The sequence below is a fragment of the Aptenodytes forsteri genome, unplaced genomic scaffold, assembly GCF_000699145.1.
Source record: "Aptenodytes forsteri isolate BGI_AS27 unplaced genomic scaffold, ASM69914v1 Scaffold255, whole genome shotgun sequence".
NCBI lineage: Eukaryota > Metazoa > Chordata > Aves > Sphenisciformes > Spheniscidae > Aptenodytes > Aptenodytes forsteri.
Window position 1 is genome coordinate 4,553,464 of NW_008794888.1, and position 19,156 is coordinate 4,572,619.

General features: G+C 43.0%; 1 protein-coding gene across 1 annotated transcript in view; it reads left to right on the forward strand.

The window, feature by feature from the left end:
- Nucleotides 1-18,548, forward strand: part of USP37 (ubiquitin specific peptidase 37) — a 37,595-nt gene extending 19,047 nt beyond the window's left edge. The window contains exons 16-23 of the mRNA XM_009274949.2: nucleotides 939-1,089; nucleotides 5,241-5,493; nucleotides 7,921-8,087; nucleotides 9,909-9,969; nucleotides 12,163-12,278; nucleotides 13,545-13,614; nucleotides 13,987-14,125; nucleotides 14,939-18,548. Coding sequence (XP_009273224.1) covers nucleotides 939-1,089; nucleotides 5,241-5,493; nucleotides 7,921-8,087; nucleotides 9,909-9,969; nucleotides 12,163-12,278; nucleotides 13,545-13,614; nucleotides 13,987-14,125; nucleotides 14,939-15,026 — 1,045 coding nt within the window. The 3' untranslated portion in view covers nucleotides 15,027-18,548. The remainder of the gene's footprint in view (nucleotides 1-938; nucleotides 1,090-5,240; nucleotides 5,494-7,920; nucleotides 8,088-9,908; nucleotides 9,970-12,162; nucleotides 12,279-13,544; nucleotides 13,615-13,986; nucleotides 14,126-14,938) is intronic.
- The last annotated feature ends 608 nt before the right edge of the window (nucleotides 18,549-19,156 follow it).

The following is a 19,156-nucleotide window of genomic DNA, read 5'->3' on the forward strand; positions in this document are numbered from 1 at the left end:
CCTTAGCATGTCTTTTGAGAACCTTTGGGGACTTGTAAGTAAGCAAAGATGATTTTTTTTTTCAGAGCATCAGAATGAGAACCGGATTGAGTTTGTACAGATGATTTGTCAGTGCCAGATATCTTAAACTAGCTTGCATTTGTAGTTGCAAGTCACGTATATAAGAAGCAAAATAGTTTAATCTAGCTCTTTTCTCTCTTCTGGCTCTATGGAGCCCCATTGTGTGTTTTGGGAACAGGTGGTTAATTCCTTAAGTTTATTTGCAAAGATGAGAGGGCATTGTTTTTATAGCCCATTTTGAAAGGCCAGTTTTTAATACAGTGAAAAATGTGATATCACACTGGATAGTTTTGCATTGTGGAATACTTAAAAGACCAGATTTCCTAATTGAGCAGAAATCGCGACTTCCCCACACTCCCTTGTCTTCTGTTCTAAAGAAGCAAGGATTTATCTTAATGAAAGAACAAACAGGAAAACTGAAAAACTTGTACAGGTTTGTGCTTTTTATGTCCTAGTAATGATGTGGGAAGTCCTGTGTCCAGCTTAGTAAACTTCAGAAGTCAAATGGTTTGTGCCGAGTTCTGCATGTTACTGTGGACTCAACTCAAATGAGTACTGTCTGGGATTGCTAGGTAGTGAAGTGCAGAATCCTTGGCCTTAGAAGCAAGAGCCACACACTTAGTAACTTTTAACGTCCTAAGTTGCTATTGCAGGCTTGAGGTAGGTATGTCAGTTAACCTAATAAAATATACCTTTTCTGAAAACCCTGCCTGCTATGTTAATAAATTGTCATTGTCAATTGTTGCAGTTTGTTCCCCAAATTGTACTGCCCTGCAGTGTGGAAGTTGGATGTAACACTTCTTTAATGGTTACTTCGAAACAGATTTGTGCAATGCTACACTGCTATAAAGTTTTATAGCCATGTTTTTAATTTACAGAAAATACACTTTCAAGTCAAAGAGCTCTGCGGCACTCTATGTAGATTCTGACAGTGATGATGAGCCGTTGAAACGCTCTGTTGCCCATAGCCAAAGGTTGTGTAACATACAGAGTAGAGATCAGCAGCAGCTGCAAGAAGAGCCAGAAAAGGTAAGGGAAAAAACCACAACCTTTCATATACATAGATCTTCTATGTGCTCATGTCTGGCCTGTGCTTTTCTTAGCACAGATTGTGAGTAAAATTGATGTAAGGTAAGTTATTTTTTTTTTCCTCCTAATTAGCACTGCAATGCTGGAAGGGAGTGCTTTGCTAATTGACCTCACTGTACAGTTGTCTTGGGTTCCCACTGGAAACAGAGGTAATTGCATTGCAACTGCACTTGAGTTTTCAGGTTATGTATACCAGCTGCTTAGCAGTTTTGTCAGTCCTTTGGGTAACTTTCACTAATAATGTTCCCAGGCTGAAATATAATGGGCTGTCAATAATAAAATGATGCAGTAAAGCCCTTGATTAAATTAGATCCAGTACAAGTTGGGCTAAGCAAAATAGTCAATTGAGAGAACTTCTTGCACATCCAGTCTGTGTCCCCTGTCAAGCGTGGCTTTTTAAATGCTTTTAGAAACTGAAGGTATCAGTCTTCGGAGGTGGACATGTAGAATTGTGTAGAGATCAAGTTCATTGGTGTAAAGGCGCAGTTAACTTCAAGTTGTCTTTGAGCTCTTCATTGTGACTAGTATTAATGTTGCCAAGATATTTTTTGCCTCTATCAGGGCAGTGTATTAGCAAGTAGATGAGTTGTGTGGGAAGGAATGATGACCCAGAACGGAAAACAAGCTTAGAGGATTATCTTGCAGTACCACTTTCTTCTGTTAAGAGTGTTGCAGGCCTAGTGCTTAGGACAAGCGTCCTGCATCTCTGCTTCTCTAAAGTTTTTGACAACGTTCATGGGGTTATTTTAATCAAGCGGAGACTTTGTGGTCTTGATTATGGCATTAAAGGACAGGCGTAAAGCTGGCTGAATAGCAATAGGTAACGAGGAAGATACCTACAGTTTCTGATCTGATAGGAAGATCAAACCAAGGGAGAATCCCAATCCACTCAGTATTTAATAAATGATAAAATAGATAATGAGTATTAAATTTACAGAAGACCCAGAGCTGGGAAGGGCTGCCAGTATCATGAAGCTCAGAACTACAGTTAAGAATGATCTTGACAAATCTGAGACATTGCATAAAAATAGGAGGGGTTGTTCGGTAGAGACAGGCTAAAGGTCTAATCTTAGCAGGACTAATCAACTGTAAATGCGGGATGGGAAGAGCTGGGAAAGCAGTGGGCCTTCAGAAATGGCGTGAAAGGTGACAGTCGGTCACAAGGTCAGGCTGGTTAAAAACAGAAGTGTATAGACAGAGGCATAGCCTGCAGGTTGTGTGAAGTAACCCTCCTTTTTTTCCTCAGCATTGAGCTTCAGCTAGAAGAATGTAGCTACATACTAGAGTTCTATATCCAGCTTTGGGCTCTGGACTGAAAAGAGTTATAGATTAATTGGAGAGGGGCCAGAAGAGAGGAACATGAATGGTCAGAAGCCTAGAAAGGAAGATTTGGGGGGAAAGAGCAGGCACGTGAACTCGGGCCTTTAGTTTAAGGAGAAACATAAGCAGGGCTTGTGTCTTCAAGGAAGGGAAAGAAATTAATAGAAACACTTGAGCTGTTTTCCGTGCCCGTGGTGGATAGAACAGGAAGTAATAGACTAAATTGCAGACAGTAATTTTTCGATTAAATAGTAGGGAAAACTTCCTGATGCTCAGGATGTGTAGGGATGGAATGGATTGCTTTGGGAGAAAGCAGAAAACCCTTTGCTGAAGGTCTCGGGAACAAGGTAGGCAACTGCTGTCCTGCATGGCACATCTATAGCTGGCTGCGGGTGGGGGAAGGAAACTAGCTTGTCTTTGAAGTCCCTCTTATGTATAGAAAAAGTATTCCAAACTGTCCGAAGTGATTCTTCCTTGAGTTTTCTTTGTGAGGAAGTGTAGGTAGTCTCTATCGCATAAGCCCTGTGAGTGCAGAAATTGTGGGAATAAAGCCTATTAATTTGAATAGCAAATTAATTATAGGCTTTCCAGCCTGTTGTGGGAAAGAGACAGTGGTGGTGATGATTCCACATAAGTGACTTTATTCTTTGTGGCCATGCACGTTGGCCACTCCTCAACCACAGGCCTGACCAGCCATCTGTTATCATTAACCAGATCCTCTGTCCTTCTCAGTGTTGTCCTGGGAGGTCCCGGTCCTTGGAAGTGGCAGTGCTGCTGCTGCACCATTTCCCCTGGTATGCTTCTCATAGCAGCTGTGGATGGGGTTGCACTGGGGGCTTGGCAGTCACTTCGTATGGCTGGTATATCCCCTGCGGGGCACTGCTTGCAAAACAGTCCTGCCGCGTGGGAGAACAGCTGGAACAGCGGGTGTATACGACATCGGATTGTAGGGGCAAATAGCAGTTATCCAGCTAAAGTGGGCAGAACTGCAATTTCTGTGATTTCTGCCTCTGCATATGAAGTAGTATTTGAAGTACGTTTTAAAAATACTTATTTAAAGCAGCCAGTCTTAGAGCCTAAGCTACTTAAAATCTATGCAAATAATTTCTAATAGAAAAGTTGTATTCAAATAATGCACAGATGCAGCCAAGTCTTTAAAGTCCAGCCACTGAATTAGTGGTAGTTGTTGGCAAAGTGCCTGGAACTAGGGTTTGCTGAAGAGCTAAACCAGGTTTGACATTAGTAGCCTACAGGTGCAGAGAGAGAAATCAGAAAGCTTAAAAAGCAGGTACTCTGCTTTCCTTATTCAGTGCATGAATAGATGTGAGGAGAGAGGTTTAAATTTGTCAGTACTAATTCTTGGAGGGCATGATGTCTAGAACAAGCAATTTAGTTGGTTAATTCATTTGCTAATCTTGTTTGATAAGCCAGTTTTAATACAAAATATTTGCTATATAAAACTAGTCTTGCTCATCAAAAGCTTGTTGTATTTAAGTAAAAAACAGCAGTAAAAATGTATTTTTGTTCATTTTAATGAAGTTCTGAGATCCATCCAAATGCAGTTTGGAATAAGACCTGGATAAGTACATTCTGATAGAAACTATTTTTCCCCATTTTTAACATAGTATAGGGGGAAAAAAAAATCTAAGCATATGGTAAGTAGTGTAATTGTATAAATATGTATACATGGAGGTTAACCTCCTGATTAACAGTTAATATAAAAATGATTGAAATTACTGTATTAGTTGCAAATCAGTATGGTGTAGGAGTTGATGAGTGTCAGTTTTAGGAAGATAACTAAAAAAGGAAAAATTCAGATTAAGACTAAAGTGTTTTTCCTTTCTTCCAATTTAAAGTCATTCTGTTCTCCTTAGGAAAGAATAATTCCCCCCTTTCCCTGGTTAACTGTTTTCTTACTTGGTTTGCAGACTCCTGCCCCCCCCCCCCCGCCCCCCCCCCATCCATTGAAAGTGTACAACAACGTAATTGTATAAATATGTATACATGGAGGTTAACCTCCTGATTAACAGTTAATATAAAAATGATTGAAATTACTGTATTAGTTGCAAATCAGTATGGTGTAGGAGTTGATGAGTGTCAGTTTTAGGAAGATAACTAAAAAAGGAAAAATTCAGATTAAGACTAAAGTGTTTTTCCTTTCTTCCAATTTAAAGTCATTCTGTTCTCCTTAGGAAAGAATAATTCCCCCCTTTCCCTGGTTAACTGTTTTCTTACTTGGTTTGCAGACTCCTGCCCCCCCCCCCGTCCCACAAGATTTCATATGGCAAGTCTGCAGCAGCAAACCTAATTTTAATTGCTCTTCGTACCAGCCTGATTTCAGTTCCCGTTCTTCCATCCCTGTGTTCAAGTTCAATTACTCTCATGTTGCTGCTTCAGCCTTTGTTAACAAACTTGCAATTTCGCTACTTGCACCTCAGCACTGACTTGCCAGAGGCTTGAGGATTCATCAGAACCTAAAGGTGGAACACGTGCTGGAGGAAAGGAAGGAGAAGGGAAGAGTTATCTTGTGTATGTTAATCTGCAGGGCCTGTAAAAACTGGTTGTAGTTTATATTTAAATATTATTCCTTGGAGTGAATGTAGCTACAAAGGTTGTCTCTCCATTGAATCTCATAAATATCTGTTTAATGTTGACAGAGCCAAGCTCCCACTCCTTGGGGTTAATAAAAAAAAAAATCTCCACAGAAATGTAAAGCTGATGTTATATACCTGTTTATTCAAGGACTTAATCATAACTCCATTCATCTCTAGGGTTCAAAAAGAAGTAAAATGGAGGGTGATAAGCCTGAGCTGGGTAGTGCTGGTTTTGATGGGATGAGTGAAGATGAGCTGCTAGCAGCTGTCTTAGAGATTAGCAAAAGGGAAGCTTCTCTGTCTCTGAGCCATGATGAAGATAAGCCCACAAGCAGCCCAGACACTGGTTTTGGAGACGATGAAATTCAGGAATTGCCGGAAAACCTGGAATCTATGGAGATGGAGAAACCCAAAGCAGCATTAGACTCAGGTAAGGCGAAGTAACCATCTTAATTGGACTATAGCAAGCTAAAGCGGGTTACTGATAGCAGCAGGTTAGTAATGTATGGTGGCAGAATCTGGATGCAAGTGCACTGCTGAAACTGCCTGACTTCCTCAGAGTTTTCTTACAGTTTCCCTGTGTATAAAGCATTTAATGCATTGAACTGCAAAAATGTATTTTCTTGTCTGTCTGTCACCACTCTGATAAAGGTGCGGTCATCTTCAGAGTTAATTTCCATTTTTTTGTCTGCTGATTAACACATGCTTCCACTGGTTCCCGTACCAGACAATTCAATTTACTAAGATTTGGCAGTGTCTGGAACTTAATCTCCCATAATCAGAAAGTATTTTCATTTCTGTAGCTGTTGCAGCCTGGGCAGCACGGTAGCAGTGATCACATTGCTGGTGTGCAAGAGTGATGTCTGGGGTGCATAAGACTGAGAATGCTTTCATACATGCAGTTATTTTGTCACTAGTTACTAATGAATTTAGCTCTATCTCTGTAATTTTTTCTAATGCTTTTTTATGTGAGAGTAGACCCTTGAGCATAAGAGACTCAGCATGTGAATTACGGCCTCTGACCCAGAAACTCAGTTAAGTACAAGAAGGAACCTGTTTGATCTCAGTGTGGGGAAATTGTCTTCCTTTAGTTGGCTGAAGGAAATTTAAGTGTTTATCATTTGTTGTGTGCTACATGCTTTTGGTCAGATTTTTAATTCTACTAGCCTGGAAAAACAGGCCAACAATATGCTCTCCTTCTCCTCTAAGAGCCAGGAGGTTAAATATTGACAGCAAAAAACCCCACTCTGTTACCAAAAATCACACTTGTTTCAGTGGACAACTCTTGACAGCTTTCACGTTGGAAGGCAGTGTATAAGAAAACTGAGTCTGTGGTCAGCCTTATTTGTGCCCTCCTCTATATACACTAATGTTGCTTATGGTTGTGTGAGAGAGAGAGTTGTGAGAGTGTGGCCACATAAATGTCTCTCTCTCCAGGTTTTCTTTGGAAAGTATAATGTAATTATTTGAAGGCTCTATTGTGACACTTAAGCAAAAAGTATGTGTTTAATAAAAGTTTCTGTATTTTCTGATTAAGAATGCAGTTAAACACTCAACATTGCATTCAGCTTTCTGTATTTGACTGTGTATGACCAAAAACCACAAGTACTACTCAAAGCATACGCTTTGGCATTCACATGAGATATGTGTGTATGTTGAGTTACCAGTTATGGCAGCTGAACGTAACATGCTATGAGTTTGGTATGGTCTATTTAAAAGAAACAATTGCAAAGGATGCTTTGCTGTATCGGACAAGATGATTCTAAACACGATGGATTTATCTTGGTCCATTTCTTGTTACCGCTAGTAGTAAGTTTTTTGTAAACACTGAATAATTTGTGGTGTTTTCAAAAAAGGCTAATTTAGACAGGACAGAAGATGTCTTTTCTGCTACATGATCCTCAAATAACGGTTGTAGTCGAGCGAGTATTTCATCTTACGTTGGATGTTTTCAAAGGTCATGTAATAAATTCTGGAGTTTTTTTCATCTTAAGAGGATTAGACTGATGGATTATAGTTCTGGTGGTCTTGTGTTTAAGAGGTCACAGATACTGAGACTGCCTTCTATAATCCTTGCTAATAACTAATGAGCAGATGTTGGAAGTCTGCATAGGGCAAAACTATAAAGTTTCACGTGTTGCTGCATGATAGCTGTTGGAGCCGGTCCTGAATCTTTCTCAGCTGCAAGCAAATGGGAGAATCAAAGTGTCCTGCAACTGCAGGAGATGTATGCAGTGGTTGAACGAATGTTCATTCCAGAAGTTTTGTAAAATACTTCTGCCATAGCACTCACTTTAAAGGTGAACTGAAAAGTTGTCATCTTCTTGCACTTTTAAAGCTGTAGATAGTGTTCACAAGATTGAAGCTCTTACCTGAAGCAAAAAGTTGACAAATTTAAACGGTGCTTGAGATTTGTGCTTCCCTCCATCTTACATATGATTTGGCTTTAATTGTGGCTTCGTCTGTAGTGCTCCAAGGTATAATATGCAATGCAAATTTTTATAATCTATGGTTCCTTCTAGAGAAATTCAGGTGTCAGCTTCATGGCTGCAGAAACCTAGTGGTGTATGACATCTTACTTTAGTTGAAGTTGCTGTTTCTGAGTGAACATAAAAGACTAAGAAGAGAACAGGTTCAGGGATTAATCAAATGGTTCATCTTACACCTGTTAAAATCAGTATAAGACTGCGCTTTGGAGCTTTTTCCATTTGACTCCTGTGTGGTTTTCTTATGGCTGGTGAGCTCTCCCTGTCAATAGATGTCACTGTGCTGCAAGGATTGTGGTGATGTAAAGAGGATTTAGCTGGTAACAAACAGAAGACCCAGGAAAGCATAACTGTACTTCCTGATTCCTCAGGTCCTGCCAATTTCACCGAGATAACTAAAGATTTTGATGAGAATAAGGAAAACAAAACTCCGGAAGGCTCCCAGGGGGAGGTTGACTGGCTGCAGCAGTACGATATGGAGAGAGAGAGGGAAGAACAAGAACTTCAGCAGGCGCTGGCTCAAAGCCTTCAAGAGCAAGTAAGAAATAAAGCTTGCTTCCTTGAGTTATCTTCCCTAATACTGGAAACCTGATGGCTAAAGGAAAAGCTTGTGTTCAGGCAGTAACTGCAAAGGGATTCTGCTGCTTTTTTGAGAGAACCAGATGAAAAAAGGTTTCGGTTTCTTCTAGCTCCAGTGTCAGTAGAGCGATGGCACTGGATACGTCTGGGCATGTTTTGCATGTGCTTTCTCGGAAACCATATATCACATCACAGACCTGCAGATTTCTCAAAGCTTTCTGTGCACATTTATACACTGGCTTGTAACTTTATATAAAAACGATGATAAACTGAACTGAACTCTTACTATCTGTCGCCAAGAACCAAGCCCACCTTTAGCTTCCCTGGCAGTTGCTTCTTGCAGCGTGTCGTGTCAAGACTCAAAGTGAAAGAGGCAGGTTTCAAAGCAAAGGCTAAGAACGGCCATGCCAAGTCAGGTTAAAGATCTGTCTATCCCAGTGCCTTGTCTCTGGTACTAGCAAGTAGGGGACACTTAGTGAAGAATATAGGAACTGAGCATATATGTGAACCTTCCCTATTTGTAAATTGGAAAAAGGATCCCAAATAATTTAGTCTAAAACAAGTCCTTTAAATTAGACTTGGAAAGAATTGGGATCTCGGGTTGTGTGCTAACCATCTGTATTCCACTTGAATTTCAAGACCTGTAACTGATTTTCACAAGTTTAACCGAGCTGCTGAGTGTGAAGCAAGCGCTTAGCCAGGTCTTTCTTTAAATAGGTGCCCTTGTCTGCTCTCTATTAATACTAAAGCTGTCATGGTTTTCCTTATGAGATCTGATGTTTCCATGGCTCTTGGATTTTTCTCTCCCATTACTCATTATGAGGTGCTGGTTGGTATGTTCCATGCCAGATGTAGCTTTGATTCAGCGATGCTGAGTAGTTTAACAAAGATTCCCAAATGCTTTAGAAATAGTGAGATAAAAGGCCTCATGCTAATAATGTAAAGCTGCCCTTTGAGTGTTGTTCTGCTACAGTTCTGAAGCGAAAATCTGCTATTCTAATGATTCAGGCATGGAAATGCGGTAGCTGTGGTTATCTCGGTTTGAAATACGTAGTTAGGGTTCTGCGTTCAGGTGCACTGAAAGCATTCAAACTCTGAATTAAGAAGCCAGTTCATTAAATACTATTGACTGGCTTGCTGTAGCTCTGAGCTTTCAAGAGTGGTGGGAGGAACAGGGGCATGATATTATCCAAAGATTAGAAGGGTTTGTTGACTTGAGGTTTCTTTGCTACTTGTTTATGGTAATATTTTTAATACCTGGTTGTTTAGTGGTGTCTTTTTTTGCATCCTACCTTTGTGAATTACACCTGTTACATAGAACCACTGGCTCTACTTTCAAATGGCTTAAAAATAATACAATCTGTCAGGATTTAACGACTCTGTCCTCAGCTGGCTTTGGGCAGAAGTCTAAATTTTGCCGAAGTGTGAGGAGCATTGTGTGTAAGTGACAGCTTTCCTTAGCGAAGGTTGCAAATTCATTCAGATGCTTTTCAAATTAATGATCCAGAGAAAGCATTTGGTGTTACTAGAGACTTGCTCTGCTGCATACCAAACTTCAGGAGCTTTGACGAGCCTTAATGAAGGTTTGTCCCAGGTTCTGTTGCACAGGAACATTGGACTCTCGCTGGTTGCAAACATTCCTTCACACAGAACCTTTAATTTACAATGTCAGGTTTGTTGTAGAAACCAGAGCAGCACAGTTTCAATGGAAAAAGAGCACCACAAGAATTTTAAACAGTGAAGTGTCTCAATAAGCTAAGTTTTGTTCTCTTCCCATCAGGAGGCACGAGAACAAAAAGAGGATGATGACCTTAAACGAGCCACGGAATTAAGTCTACAAGGTGAAACTTATTTAACTTCTTCCAGGATGTTGCTTTTGAGGGAAAATAGATCTGTATGTATGAGTGCAGCTCTTGAGTGTCTGTAAGACAGCTAGGATTTCATGCTCTTTTGGTGTGTGCTTTGTTGCGTTTGGCTTTGCTCAGGTCAGCTTTTCTTGCTCTTGGTTGTGAAAGCAAATGCCAGGAAAATCTGAATGTGAAAAACAACTTATTTCATTCTCTTCAGTTTCTAATTAGAGAGAGAGAGATGTAATATATATTAAATTATAATATACCTTTAATATATAATATTGATACAGAGGGAGCAAAATGGACCTTGAAATTTTGCATTCCCAGCAGAAGCCAGCATGCTAATGGCTCTAGTCAGAACATAAGGATTATTTCTTACTTGCATTGATATTTTAGTGCTAATTAATGAATGCACTGGCCTTGCCCAGGAAAATTAATAAGTGCTCTATCTGATACGGTCTGGGAGGGAGACAGACCTCACTGCAAGGTATAGCTGTTGGGGGTGAAAAAAGAAACCCAAAATACACTATCTGCCTTTTCCAAATCCAGGCAGTGTGGTGAGCCTCAGGCACTGTTTAACATTTGTATGAGGCTGCCATGCGAGTGATTTCATACAATCTGGCAGAGCAAAGCATAACTGAGAGAAAATTCCTGCTCCGAAGAGGAAGAGGGAGGGGTAACAAAGTATTGTGTTAAGATACTCGTAGTTGCTCAGACACCTTTAAAGGCCCTCAGGTATTACTGGATGAACCTGTGTCTGCTTCTGAAGAGAAGTAAGTTGGGTGCTGCTAAAATGTCCCTCAGCCTGAGTCCTGTCCCCTGATGAGCTCTGGCAGACTGAGTGCCCAGTCCCTCTCGGGTCTTCCTTGATTCATGGCTGGGAAGAGTTCAGCACTAGAAATCCTTCCTCCTCCTGATTTGCAGGCGCTTGACTTAAACGTGAGCATTGTCTTCTGCTTCTCAGCTTGCTACCGTGTCATTTGTAAGGCATCAACCAGCAGTTGTTCAAGGAGATGCTAATAATCTTGAGCATGTATCTGGTAGTATTTGTCTTAGAAAGGTTCCCAGTAGTGGTGCAATCAAAGAACCACTAGTCATCCGAGGACTGTTGGTGAAGTGGCGTTTAGCAATACCCGTGGCAAGTGCTTCATGCAGAGACCTACCTAAGAGGCTGCATTTCTGGGCTGTAGTCTAGCTTACAACAGCCCGAATAAGTGTGGAAACCAGCAGTAAAATATTCTTAGTTAAAGGGATTCATCTATAAACTTCCCAAGAAGATTACATTAATCCAGCGTCTGATGGTTTAACAGGGCAAGCAGTGTGAGAATCTCTTTGGCAAAACATCTCCATCGTAACTGGCGTGATAGTGTCCTTAAAAAAAAAAAAAAAACCAAACATATATATATCCTGAGCAGTGTCCTGTTAATCTCAACTTCTCATCCACCCAGGACTTCATAGCTTTGCTTTAGCTGGTGAAAGCGTAGCTACTGCTCCTAATGAGTACTGTACAAAATCTTAAATTAGTCGGGTAGCTGCAGAATCCCAGGAAGTTTGGAACAGCGTGTACGGGGAGCAGTGGTGCCTTCCGGCTCTTTACAGAAAGCTGCCTGCATTTTGCTCAGCCAAGCAAGCTGGAAGTTCCTGGGGTGAGCAGCCTTCTTACCATTGAAAACAATGAAAAGATGCCTGCTGCCAGCAGTAGCGTTTTGATGCCAGTTTTAATTGAAAAATGCACTTTGTTAATGCAACTTATAGTTAAAACTGTATTTCATAGCTTCTTGTTGCAGAAACTTACAGTTCACTGACCAGACTGGCTGTACTTCTTTTAACGTTGGTTCTGGCTGCAGACCACCAGTGCTCTGGAGCGAATTGGGTGTTTAACCGCTCTTTTATCACCCAGCTGTCATTGCCATAGTGCCTTTTTGTAAAACTATGAGAGAGATGATGCTAAAATTAATTTTGTAGTCCAAGATATTTTTCTTAATTATTGCTTTCACAAGCTGGGGAAGGGAGAGAGAGTTTTTATTTGGAAATTCCAATATCTCCTGCTTTCCTTGGGAAGGAAGCTTGAAACGTTAGCATTTTATTGTGCTTGTTTATGTGGGCAGATATACCTCAACCTGTTATGAATTCTTGTGCATGCCACGGCTTCTCACGCAGGGTCGTTGTTTCCTTGCTATCTAGAGTTTAACAGCTCTCTCCTGGACAGCGTTGGTTCTGATGAAGACTCTGGGAATGAGGACGTTCTTGACATGGAGTATTCAGAAGCTGAAGCAGAAGAGCTGAAAAGAAATGCTGAGGTGTGATCCATGATTTCAAAAGCTAACTGAGAAATATACCCCCTCTTTACCATCAGTTTAGTGTTTCAGGTAGTTTTACAGAGCAGATGTACTTGTTTAGTCTTAGAAAAGTCTTTTACGTTCAGACATGAAAAGGTAGAAAATTTCTATCCTTAAGAGTCTGTCCTACTGTGTTATTTTAATTTTAAAAAAAACAAAACAAAACAGCTGCAAAGACCTTCTGAGTCCCTCTAAGATGTGGATAATGGTGAAAAGGAAACAGTAGTTTTATACCATAAATATTCCAGTGCATGTAAAGCAATGGGCCTGAAATTTTTACTTACAGAGAGAGAGGGCTTCAGCCAGCGTGGTAGTTTAGTTGCAACGCCATGGGCTTCTAGATCCTGCGCCACCAGAACTGAGAAGTTGTGGCGAGATCTTATGCCCATTAGGTGAAATGTAACTGTAACCTAGGCTGTGCTGCCAGCTGCTAGCACTCTCAGACTCCACACGGCGGTGTTGTGAAAGTTACCTGCCTGCCTCAGTGGAAGGAGTACTGTGTAGAGTAGAAAAGGTTAAAAAATTGGAGTTTCCTTGAGCAGTTTTATTTTCTTACAATTCTTTACCAATTTCCTTACCCTTAAACCAAGAGTTGCATTTTAAGAGTATTGTAGTGAATCGTGTCAATAACATTTCCTGGTCAGAGAGAATTAAAAAATAATTGTCAAAAGCCAATTAGCATTGTTTAGTTTTATTGTCAGTGAATAGACAGAGCACGTTTCCTGCATGGAAAGAGGGTGTTGTCTGCTGACCTTACAGGTGCAGGACAAGAGAATCTGGGCTACATATCCGGTATTAACTGTTAAATCTATATACCATTATCAAGGGTATTTCTTTGATATTTCAGAAGTAAGCACGGTGTTCCCTTTTTGCTTTTCTATGTTTATTTGGTGGATTAATTCTGACATCGGTGGAAGTCGCTCAGGAAATGGTTGTTTAGAAAACTTTGCAGTGTAGAGCTGATGTCAGCATCTGTTCTGAGCTCAGAGTGACTCCTTTGCATGTTCTTTGGTTTGCTGAAAGATTAAGTAAGATGGGAGGCTTTTTCCCAATTCTGGAAGGACTCCTTATTCGGTCTGAACCGGTCTGTTTCTGTAATCTTTGATTGGGTTGCAGCTTTGAATACAGTAGCCAAAGCCCATATCTCAGGTGTATAAATTGTCTTGTCCATAAGTTACGTGGGACAAAAGTGAATGCCTAAAAGCTTTAATTGGACTTTATTTTCAGACAGGAGAGCTTCCTCACTCCTATCGCCTCATCAGCATTGTCAGCCATATCGGAAGCACATCATCATCAGGTAAAAGATACCATATTTTATTCTTCACCTCTTACCTATCTTAAAAATCTGTGATACAGAATTACCGTAGCAGGATTATTTGCAGAGAAGAATTCAGGCAGCAAAACAAGTCTTTCATCTTGCTGGTAGGGGAGCAGGTTGGGGATGTCATGGTGCCTAACTGCAGCACATGGACAAAATACTGCTTTATGGGGTGCATGGAATTGCTTGTGCTTGTTACCAGCTCATTGACCAGGAATGATGGAGGGAGCAGGGTCTGAAGGGTCTTTTAGCATTTAAATCTGACACAGGTTGCTGGACCAGGGTATCTAGCTGACCAGCTTACTGGTTGAACTGCAGCATGAAAAGAAAGGTGCATTCTCTGTTTTTAAGGTCATTATATCAGTGATGTCTACGATATCAAGAAGCAGTCCTGGTTCACCTACAATGACCTGGAAGTGTCTAGAACTCTAGAGGCCACCGTTCAGTGTGACAGAGACCGAAGCGGCTACATCTTCTTCTACATGCACAAGTAGGTGTCTTGGGGAATTTCGGTGCTAGTAATTACCTGCTGTTTGTGAGGAATTGGGTTTCTCTTCTTCCTCTAGTCCTCTGCTGGGATGAAAAGTGTCTCCATGTATTTGTAAGAAGAAATCGTGGTCAGAATTACATGGAAGAATGACAAAATTGAAGTGCTCTGAGTTCAGAGGCATGGAATTGTATGTCACTAATACACAGGGTTTTAACAAGATGCATTAAATCATCTTTAAGAAGGGGATTCACTGTCTCAGCTATGCGCTCGTTGCACCAGGAATCATAATGGAGCTTGAGTTCTTTCCTTAAGTGCTGTGACATTTGTAAATGCCCTTATCCCTGCTCCTAGCAGTTGTGTTGTTGCAGCCATGGTCATCTCAGGACATGGGCAAGATAAGGTGTGTAGGTAGAAGTGATAGCTTTTCAGGGACACGGAACTGAAGAAGGGGTTTTGTGCCTGTTTGTCCCCTTCTTCTGTCTTTACTGGTTGCTCTAATAAAGGATATTACTTCATCTACAGACTGTGTCCTGTGTTGCTTCTGATCCTTTTACCAGCCAGGAGTTATTTTCACTATTGTTACTGTTCTCTGAGGCTTACCACCGACCTTATTCATTGTAATAAATGAAAAAAAGGTGCTGTGGGATTCAAGGAGCCTTGCTTAGAGATGCCAGATAAGACACCTTTCTCTGCCAGGATCTGTGACGCTTGAGTCTGTGGATTAAATCCAGTTGCTGATTCCCTCAGGGCTGTCTTATGTAGCAGTTTGTTGTTGTACATAAGTTTCACTATTGGTCTTTCCCTCTGTTCTAGGGATATCTTCGATGAGTTACTAGAAACAGAAAAAAATGCACAGCCACTTAGCATGGAAGTAGGAAGATCGGTTCGTCAGCCTCTGTGAAGAGTAAAACACCTTGTTCCTCCTGAGGAACAAGGAAGATTCTGAACTTGTGCCAGACACACAGGAGTAACAAACAGCTCAGGGCCAAAACAAGAGACAAAAGGTAGAAATATGGGACGCCCGGTTTGTTGAACCATCTGTGCGAGTCCTGGGCCTGAACCACGCGTTTAAACCTTGAACATCCCAGAGCGACCCTCCTGTGGTGAAGTTTTTATTGTTCCTCAAATAATTTTGTCAGCATGGAGCCTTAAAGAGTTGCATCAAGCCACAAGACTACAGCTGCTCATAAACTGAATTAAAAAAAAAATAGTGCAAAAAGAGACTCGACTTTAAAAGCCCATTCACCCGTGAGACGTGAGTGGCAAAGATTTACATATCACTTGGCTTTTTTTTTTTTCTCCAAGAGCAATTTAAGCAATAGATTCTGTAACCTGGCGTGTGTTGTGTTAGTAATATTCACTGGAAACCCAGATCACTGAGTACGCTCTTGCCGGTCATCTCGCTAGCAGGCATTTTGGAATCACTCAAGCTGATGCGTTTTGACATTCATGGGTTTGTAAGAGCTCCGCTATTTACATGCGGTTCCAGGAAACAAACTGTCGGTGCTGTGGAATGTATTGCATACCTGGTGGCAGCTCTGTTGTTTTTTTACACCATTCACTGTCATCCTCCTTTAGACGTGAGATTATATTTGTGATTTCTTTTGTTTTACAAGTTCAATTATTTGATTGCATTTCTTCATAAGGTTGTTGCATAAGGACCGTTTGAGAGGAGAGGTCTCTCTTTGGGCGTGCAGTATTTCCACTGAAGTTATATTGCTTAGGGCTGCTTCGATGTAACTGGGGGCAGGCGAACGCCTGGAGCAGACTGAGGGCAGTAGCAGGAGGTGAGCAGCAGCCACTTGTCATCTTCTGGGAGGGAAGGAGCGTTCTCAGCGTTACCTTTTCTGCACAGGCCTGGGTCATCGGGAACGGTGGGGAAAGGCAGGGTCTGCAGGGTGGCGCTTGGCACTTGAATTGCTCTTTGATTGAGCCATGGTCTTGCCTTGGTCTTCTCGTATCCCAGGGTAAGAGGGTTTTTACTGCAGCTATGCCTCTGTTCTCCTTTCTGAGGAGTGCAGAGCGCTCAAACTGTGAAACTAAACCAGGTGGAAAGCTTTCAGAAAGCCCATGTTCAGCATTAACAGAACACGGTTAGGAGGAAGCGTTGCGTTTTATTGGATTTAGAGACGTGATGCTTCTCTTATAGCTTGTTTCAGCAGGGGGGGGAAAGCCTAGTGACTTCGGTTTTTTCAGCACCTTCACACTTACTTAGCAGGGGCAGATGTTTCCTTTCGCTGGCATTTACTCATTTCAGAGAAATTGTTGCTGTTAAGCAGAGTAGTTGCTCTTGTTTTGGCCTCTAGTTCTTATTTTTGCAGCTTGAGTTTTAGAGGTGAAATACTTCTTTTTAAAAAAAAAACAAAACAAAACAAAAAAACCACCTTTTTTGCTGTCGAGATAGTTTCTGGGTTTTTTAAACTGTCGTTAGGAGTTTCTCAGGAATAAATCAGCTGAAGCAAAGCAGACAAAACCATCGATTTAGGAGACAGCAGGCACCTCTTTCATGGGCAGTTCCACACTAGAGTTTATCCTAGCGGGCTGGCACGGGGATGCTACCTCAGTGGCCGCTTCTCACCTCTGTGCGCAGCGGTGAGCGGCAGCCGCCGCTACCCCCCCCCAAGCCGGGGGACCCCGGCGTGGTGAAAAGACCCACTGACCTTGCAGCCCACGTGTGGGATGAGCCTGGTGGACCTGGTCAGGGTGACATCCTTCTGGTTTCCGAGCTAGGAGCGAACATTTGGTTGTGAACACGACGGAGCGTTTACCTTGTAAGATGCAGCCGGTGTGGGTGTATATGTTAATTTATTACAAAGCGTTATACTTTTCTATTGTCGATACTAATTTTTGGTAGAATTCTGGGCGATGGGAAGAGGCAGTGACGTGGGAGTTGTCCTTTGAACTGATCGCCCCTGCGAATGTGATGAAGGGACTGCTCCATCCAGAGGGCAAATCTGTTTTCCCCAAGCGCATCCTATGCTAGTGCTGTAAATAACCGGTATTCCTATAGTGTCAGAAGTCAGCTCTGCTTTTTTTGGTGGCAAGGTTGTTTTTGCAAGGCGTTGCACTCCAGTTAATTTATAATAAAAGCAAACGTTGCCTGACTTTTCAGTGCAGTAACTTTTGTATAAAACCGGTTTTTGTTTGGATCAAGGTGCGAAAGCTGATGCTTGAAACCAGCGTTCCTTGTTTTATGAAAAGTTCTTGCTATTATTCTAGCCATTAAGAATTTGCAGACATCTATTAATTAATTTAAGCTTTTTTGTTTGGCATACGGCAGCTCGGCTGCACCTTCACCCTGGCAGGAGTGTCTGTGGAGCCCCTTCCTTGCAGCAGCCAGCTTTCTCCCTGTCCAAGAGCAGCGGGGAGGAAGACGGGTGTGTAATCCTCAAGGGGTGTGCTGCCCACCGGCTGTAACGTTCCCACTGCTCATGCTGTCGCAGGAGCAAGTTCGGTAAGGTCGTCCCTTCCAGGTGGGATACCCATCCTGGGGTATACGTAGCTGGAGAAGTTCAGCTGCGGTCCCTGAACGTGTGCAGGCTCTCCCTCAGATGTACAGAGTCACGGTTAAACATTTACCTGCTCCTGAATCAGCCTAGTTTAGTCCAAGTGTGATTCAGCACATAAACGCAAGGCTGTTCTCAGGCTGCCGTTCCTCTCGCCCCTTCGTTGTTTGACTGTGGTAATTTGGTCTTGATTTACTCCCCTACTCTGAGAGGTGCAAAACCGTTTGTGTCAGTGAACTGGAGCCTGTGTGCGTGGGTCCCTGGGGAGGCCTGGCCAGCGGGGCTGCACAAAGAGCCTTTGCAAAGCAAGGACTGGCTTCCCGACCGGAGTGGCAGCCTGAGACCGATGCGAGGAGCTCAGCAGGAGGAGGAGCGGGGCTCTCCGACGCCTGTGGCCATGGCATCGCCTTCCACCTCCTGCTCATTGCAGCATAGATAACCATTGCCCGTGCATCTTCCTTCCCATCCCGCATCCCGAGGAAGGGCTGATGATGGCCAGCCCAGCGCTTCCTGCTGTGGTTCACCCTGGCACGGGGCACGTGGGGATCACCGTGCTTCGGGGAGGGGGGGGGCTGGGAATAACTCATCTGCTTTGTTTTCTTTTTAATGGAGCTAATTATCCCTGTAATTGCCCGCCAAAGAGAGAAAAAGGGGTGCGGGAGCCCTGGCAGCTGCTGTCCGTGTAGCTCTGCTGCCGGACTCCAGCCTTGCCTGCTGCGGGGTGGCCGCTGCCGGTTTCTGCCTGCACCCTGACTTTCTGGTTCTTTACACTGTTGATGTGGAGCAGCACTTTTCTCTGTGTTTTAGCAGACCTGTTCCTCTCTGTTCTTTACAGTTTTTGCTCTTGGGTTCCCCCTGCCCCTTTTTAAATGATGTGTAGATAGATTTTTGTGAAATTAAAACCTCTTTATTAACCCTCTCTTGGTTTGGGATCTTATTTCCACGCTGCCTGGGCTGCTGCCTCTTGGATGCTGCAGACGATGGGCACCGCACCTCCACCCCCCGTTGGGCGTTGGGACTTTGCTCAGTTGCCCGGGAACATCGTGTGTGTGTGTGTTCAGCACCTCCTGGCACATACAAATCCCGGTCCCCCCGCCAGAGATGCGTCCCTGCGGGGGAGCCCCCAGCCCCTCTCCCGGGTCCCTGTGGATCCCAAGCGGGAGGGAGATGCCCTCCTCCCCTCCTGGGGCAAGGACAAGTGATCCCTGGTGTCCGTCCCCACACACGCGCCACCCCGTCAGTGTGTGGCTTGTTGCTTTTACCTTTGGTACCGCGCATGTTTACTGAGGTTCACCCGATAAAGGAGGGAGCGGCTCCAGCTTTATATCAGACCTTTAGCCCCGAGCTGCAGCTGCTGGGGTGGGATGGGGGAGCCCTGGCTCCCCGGGGGTGCCCAGGGGGTGGGCAGCTTGTGCATCGCCTCTGAGCGCAGGGGGTGCAAGGGAAGGACCCGGGGAAAAGGAGCTGAGGGTCCTTCCCTGCGCTGCCTCGGTGCCCGGTCAAGACCCCTGTCCCCCCGCGTGCC